This window comes from Sinocyclocheilus grahami, unplaced genomic scaffold (genome assembly GCF_001515645.1).
Source record: "Sinocyclocheilus grahami isolate Dianchi unplaced genomic scaffold, SAMN03320097.WGS_v1.1 scaffold198.1, whole genome shotgun sequence".
In the NCBI taxonomy this organism is placed as follows: Eukaryota; Metazoa; Chordata; class Actinopteri; order Cypriniformes; family Cyprinidae; genus Sinocyclocheilus; species Sinocyclocheilus grahami.
In genome coordinates this window covers 326,201-332,635 of record NW_015505377.1, presented here as the reverse complement: position 1 = coordinate 332,635, position 6,435 = coordinate 326,201, and the positions used below count along the sequence as shown (strand labels likewise).

The window sequence follows — 6,435 nt, the reverse complement described above, 5'->3', positions numbered from 1 at the left end:
AGACGTAAAGTCAGAATCGCTAGACGTAAAGTCAGTATAGTTAGACGTAAAGTCAGAATCACGAGACGTAAAGTCAGAATCGCTAGACGTAAAGTCAGTATAGTTAGACGTAAAGTCAGAATCACGAGACGTAAAGTCAGAATCGCTAGACGTAAAGTCAGTATAGTTAGACGTAAAGTCAGAATCACGAGACGTAAAGTCAGAATTGTGAGTTGTTGTAAATAAGAAATAAAGGTAAATAAATCATGTATAAATCATGTATTTACTGGGTGACTGTAATTTAATGCTCAGAAAATCTGACGTGAAATACATGCTAAAATTGCATCCTTCCTCAGTGTTTTTTCGTTCACTAAGCGTCTTTAAGGCACATTTGGCAGAGGTCAGATCTTCAGTTGTCAGTTCAGTTCTGCTGAGGTGTGAAGAAACAGCGGGCCTTTCTAAAAGCACCGCATAAACGTGTGCTATAGTCTACCACTGACTTCACGCAGAAGAACTCTTCTGACAGTCATTCTGAGGCCCATTAATGTTTGTGTATTCACGCGGCTGAACCGATTCAAATGCATTATATGCAAAAGCTGCAGCAGGATTTGAGGGAAAACACACCCTTGGCTAGCAAACAGAAGACAGGAATGCGCTTGCATGGGACGGTCTCTGCTGACCAGCAACAGGCCTTCATTCTAAACTAGGAAACATTTAACCCTTCCTTAACCTGCAGACTCCAGCGCTTCACACTTTACTGGCCAAATCCAGACACTTTAGCTCAAAGACAAAGTCTTTCTCAAATTACATCTGGCTTTATTATGAACTCTTTCCAGTGACGACTAGTTCTTACGTTTTTAAGTTTGTTGGAGCTTTCCAATGTACCAAAGTGTGTTAGTTTCAGGGACATCATGTCAAAACGCCCCACAAATTCAGACCACTTTTAGTACTTTTAAATGGTTAAAATGTGAAAACAGGGTTAATGTGTCCTTAGACTTGTAAAATATTATTTAGCATTAAAAAATACTTAGAAAAGTGTATATTTATGTCTTTTACACTATAAAAAAAGCTTAAATGGGTTATATTTAACCCATAATATTCCGTTTTCTTGGCACAATATATATAGGACGTCCCATTCTGAGACATTAAATAATTTTTTGATTTGAATCAAACCAGTTGTTTTAGATGTTTCCAATTTTCAGGTTACCATCTGGTTTTTTAGTGTAACCATTTAGTAAAGTCTTCCACCATCAAATGCACAAACGTGAGAACTTAAGATTAAGACCCCTGAATGTGAACTTTTGGTGCTTTTAGTTTGGTTTTGTTTTAAAGACTTTTAAAATCAATATTTTAGACTAAAATATAAGGACAATTCTACATCTGAGGTCTTATCAACTATAAAAAGTGTTGACCTGCAATTGTTATCTATTTCGAATTTATTTAACCCATAAAACTTAGTTTTGTTGGTATAAGTGTGTTTAGGTCTTTGAATAAAGCCAGTTAATTTAAATGGCACCATTTTGTTTTTCAGTGTAACTAACAAATAGTTTGGCAATGTGACACATGCATTTTTAAAAGTAGCCTACAGATATGAGCTCATAAAAGTTGCATGATAACAATAATAGAAGAACAGCATGAAGCATATATCAGCTTATATCAAGCAAGTCTCTCATGCCAACAACCTATATTAAATCCAGCAGGCATGGATTATTGGATAAGGACGCATTTGACTGCATGGATCTCGCAGTGTGTTTATTTAGTTGAAATCATCAGCCATTGAATGCACCTCCTCCACCGCAGACAATAGCACGCTCTCATTGGTCAGCGCTGCTTCGTGTTACCAGGCGAACTTGGGACGTGACATAAACGCCGATTGGCTGGAAACTCTCAGGGGGCGTGGCCAGCGGGTATATAAGCAGGCGCAGACCGGTTGCGTCAGTGTTTGCGGCGCTCACTGCGGACACGAACAGCTGCTGCACTCACTCCGCGTCTCACTCCGCGTCTCACTCCGCGTCTCACTCCGCGTCTCACACCGCGTCTCACACGGCTTTGTTGGTCGCTGGTCTTTGTTTGGACTACTTTATCTGCGGAAACTACCGACAATCCATCACACCTGAAGATCTACAGTGCTGAAGATCGGTAAGTGTCTTATTTGAGGATTTTCAGTGTTTAAACAGCGCTGTTTGTGTTGTCTTCATTGTTCTTTCAAACCTTAGAGTACAATGCAACGCAAAAGTATTCTGCATCATTACTATCTGCTGCAATGTTCACATCAGCACTGCAAAATCAGTCAAATAACTGGCAGATGCATGTTTTTTTTTTTTTTTTTAGTTAAAATGACAATGTTCTTTGTTGACTGACTTGTTTACTCTGCAGAGATTTTCTTGCTTGGTGTTGTCAATTATCCAAGCTTTTTTTAGATGAGAAGCAAAGTATTCAGACTAAATCTCAATATTTAGTGTTTATGCTTATTTTTCTCGCCCTATTGGCAGGTTCTTGTCTTGTGTTATGCATAAAGTAATTTTCCAATACAATAGCATGAACTTAATACAATTTTCAGAATGCAAGACTTTAAATCTCTAGTCATTTTGCTTGTAAATGCATCTTGATTTGTACTGGAAAAGCCAAAAACACTCAATTCTTTTGCAATGCACCAGCTGCTTTTGTCTCGTGCATGAATAATAAAACCAAATCTTCTCTTTTACAGTCATTCTAAGGCACAACAATGCAGGAGCAGCTGATTTCCAGCCTTTCATCTGAAGACTCGGGTCTCCCATCCACACGGACATCTGATGCTCCATCCAAACGCTTGTCCTGGAGCAACCTGATGCAGAAACTGCACAGCAGCCAAAGCCTGGACTCCGATGCAGACAATCACAGCAGCACAGACGATGCATCAGATGCAGGTAAACACGCTCTTGCACGAGCTTCCATGCATACGTTTTCCAACTTGAATTGCAAGTTCTCGAGTCTAATGCATGCTTGCATTCATCTCCCGCAGGTTCCATATCCCTAGCCGATCTGTCCGAATCAGACTTATTTTTTGACCCGACCGAAGAGGCGTTGTGCAAAGAAGTGGTGCAGCTCATCGCACTTAACCTGACCGATGCCAAACACGGCATCTTGCACTGCTCCAAGCTGCTGATTCCCGAGACGCTCCTGGAGCACATCGGCCAGGAGCTGGTGCACCTGTCGGTCAGCGAGCCCTGCGGCCTTCGCGGTGCCCTCGTTGACCTCTGCGTGGAGCAGGATGGCAGCTGCGAAGCCGTGGGACAGATCTCCGTCGACCCGTACCTAGTGCCCACCTTCCAGCTCACGCTCGTGCTGAGGCTCGACTCCAGGGGCTTTTGGCCGAAACTCCAGGGGCTCTTCGCCGGCAGATCGCCTTCGTCTCCGGTTGTTAGACGTGCACTTAAACTGAGCACTGGATTTAGAGTTATTAAAAGAAAACTGTACAGCTCCGAAGAGCTTTTGATTGAAGAATGCTGAGATTGAGATGTCATGAACGTTTACTAGGTTTTAAAATGAAGCTGTTTGGTCTCGTGAGAGGCCTGATTGTTGAAAGCAGTGAATTACCAACTCGCAGGGCATTTGTAATGCAGATGTAGGGTATATAAAAAAAGACTTTAATACAGTTTGGTCTGTTTGTTGCACTTTTGCTGGCGTTCTAGTGACGCAGGAGTTTTCGGGCTGCTGTTGAGATGTTTACCTCAGGTTCATGGAAACCAAATGTGGCAGCTATTTTCCGTGTAACAAACTTGATGTTTTTCTGTTATTCAAGTGCCGGATTGTTCAAAGATGTATGTGGATGCAGTTATTGTTCCCTTGGATCAAATGGAAGAGGTGCTTTTATTATTATTATTTTTTTTTAAACTATGCATATTCCATGCATCTTATTTATTTGATATTCAAATGCAATGGGTTCTGGGTTTTTTTTTTTGTTTAAAAAATAATAATTTTGTACTTGAATGAAATGCAGAAAATAAATGATCTTTTTAAAGAAAAGGTTTGTTTTTTTTGGTGCATTAGGCCAATGACCGTAATTGTACATTTAGACATTTGACCAACGTTTATCTAAAACAATTTGAATTGCATTAATGTCGAAATGTGCATTATCAATTTATGAATTCTCTGAGTCGGAGAAATTATTAATGCATTTACTTCATAGTATTTTAATTGCAGCTACATGCAGAGATGCCACAATTCTTTTTTTTATTTATTTTTATTAGAAGTCTTCATAAACATGCTTCAATTACTTAATTCATGTGATATGATTTACTAACAAAGTACTTTAGTTTTGATCAATATATTTATGTGCTATCTAAATACTGTTTTTAAAGAAATATCCTGTTTTACGGCATACTGCATTATAAAGTTAATGCATTAATTATGCAGCTTATGATGCATAGTATATTCTCATGAATAACTGTAACCAGTTATTATACAATATCTATTAATTGTTACACCTTTAGACAGTATAATGCATTAAAACATGACGATCAACCAACTTCAGATGCAATAAAGAATCTACAAATATAATGCATTTTGATTGCATCAGTGTCTCAGCAATGGATGCTCTGCAGTGAATGGGTGCCGTCAGAATGAGAGTCCAAACAGCTGATAAAAGCATCACAATAATCCACAGCACTCCGGTCCATCAGTTAACATCTGGAGAAGACAAAAGCTGAAACACATCCAGCATTAAGATGCTTTTAACTAAAATATGAGTATAATCCATAAAAACGCTTTATTTTTAAAGTTTTAAAACGATTGTGATGTTTTTATCAGCTGTTTGGACTCTCATTCTGACGGCACCCATTCACTGCAGAGCATCCATTGCTGAGACACTGATGCAGTGCTACATTTCTCCAAATCTGATGAAGAAACAAACTCATCCTAATCTCAGATGGCCTGAGGGTGTTCATAATAGTTCACTTTTTGACTATTATAGTCATAGTTAATTTGTAGTCAACTGTTCCTTTAAGTGAAGAGCATGTCTTTCTCTCAGCTGTTTTTATCAACATGCCACACACTGGTTTTCCTTTTCTTCAGCCGGGTGATTATGAACGTGCTTAACACATGATTCAGCTCAGTGTGGCATCAGCTGATGTCCTGCGTCTAAAACACTCATGCAAACTCACACACACTCGGCGGACGACAGTGGCACGTACAATCTTTATTTGTATTCAGAGTGAAATAATTGCAGTGTAGTCTCTGTCAGCGATGAATTAGTTCCACTAAAGTCATGTAGAAAATAAAACTTCATATGAAATAAATATTCCTATTCAATCCTTCAATAAATATGACCTGTGCACAGCAGCCGTAGTTACTCCTAACACGCAGGACAGTTAAAGTCAGACGCATACGCAATAACTTAATCAGTAGGATCCCTGCATAGATAAATCTCAAACATACAAATATAAATCATTAAAAAGACATGATCTCGTTCGAAACGAACTCAAATAAATATATGCAGATATTGTCGTCGGATCTCCAGTCTGTTTCATAATGCAACACCAGATTGTTGATTCCTGCCGGAGCTGAAACTGATGCTGAATTTAGAAAAACGACACCATGAACTTTAATCCAGGCCAGAACATTCAGACTGCGAGGAAACGTCCTTCATCCACAGGAGGAGTCCAAAACACCAGCTCCGGTTTCACACACACACACGATCCTTAGTATGCATGTACACGCACACACACACACACGCACACACACACACACACACACCTGTTCACGTACATGGTCCTTAGCATGCATGCATGTACACACACTCACAAACACACTCTCTCACACACACTCACAGACAGATAGACAGACAGACAGACACACACACACACACACACACACACACAGAGAGAGAGAGACAGACAGACAGACACACACACACACACACACTCACAGACAGATAGACAGACACACACACACACACAGAGAGAGAGACAGACAGACACACACACACACACAGAGAGAGACAGACACACACACACACAGTTTCAGCCCTCAATAAATCTTTCTAGTCAAGTTCAGTAGTTGCTGCAATGCTCAGCCCTGTTTTTCGAACAAATGTATTTACAATCCGTATGGCGTTCTTCCATATTCCAGATTGGAGAGATTGTTTTTGGAACCTGTGCAGAAAATAAATATTGATATATTAATATTTATTTGAATTAATATGAATAACTTATTAATTAATTATTTGTGACGAAAATGCAACATTCCACAATGCAAAAAAAACACCAGCAGATGTTCAAAGCTGAAGTGTGTAATTACGCAGCGCAAACACTGACCGACTTTTCCAGCAGTGATCTGGGAAGAATTTTTTCCGTTCATTCACTCCATAAGGAATTCACAAAGCACTGAACCAAACAAACCAGTACTTATAATATATATATATATATATATATATATATATATATATATATATATATATATATATATATATATATATAT

The 6,435-nt window shown here is 39.1% G+C and overlaps 3 protein-coding genes across 3 annotated transcripts in view; 2 read left to right on the top strand and 1 right to left on the bottom strand.

Annotated features, from left to right (window-relative positions):
- LOC107595164 (anaphase-promoting complex subunit 16) overlaps nt 1-6,043 on the top strand; it is a 12,756-nt gene extending 6,713 nt beyond the window's left edge. Inside the window, exon 4 of the transcript XR_001610241.1 lies at nt 6,032-6,043. The gene's annotated coding sequence lies outside the window, so the exon portion shown is untranslated. The remainder of the gene's footprint in view (nt 1-6,031) is intronic.
- LOC107595162 (DNA damage-inducible transcript 4 protein-like) lies at nt 2,012-3,607 on the top strand. The gene is made up of 3 exons (XM_016285501.1): nt 2,012-2,118; nt 2,687-2,885; nt 2,981-3,607. Exons 2-3 carry the CDS (start codon nt 2,705-2,707, stop codon nt 3,466-3,468), a joined length of 669 nt encoding a protein of 222 aa, XP_016140987.1. The 5' UTR covers nt 2,012-2,118; nt 2,687-2,704; the 3' UTR covers nt 3,469-3,607.
- LOC107595163 (dnaJ homolog subfamily B member 12-like) overlaps nt 5,925-6,435 on the bottom strand; it is a 6,437-nt gene continuing 5,926 nt past the window's right edge. Inside the window, exon 5 of the mRNA XM_016285503.1 lies at nt 5,925-6,110. The gene's annotated coding sequence lies outside the window, so the exon portion shown is untranslated. The remainder of the gene's footprint in view (nt 6,111-6,435) is intronic.

Coding starts and splice junctions, on each gene's coding strand:
- LOC107595162 (XM_016285501.1), top strand. CDS start 2,705: ATGCAGGAGCAGCTGATTTCCAGCCTTTCATCTGAAGACTCGGGTCTC. Junction 2,886..2,980: donor AGACGATGCATCAGATGCAG/GTAAACACGCTC, acceptor CATCTCCCGCAG/GTTCCATATCCCTAGCCGAT.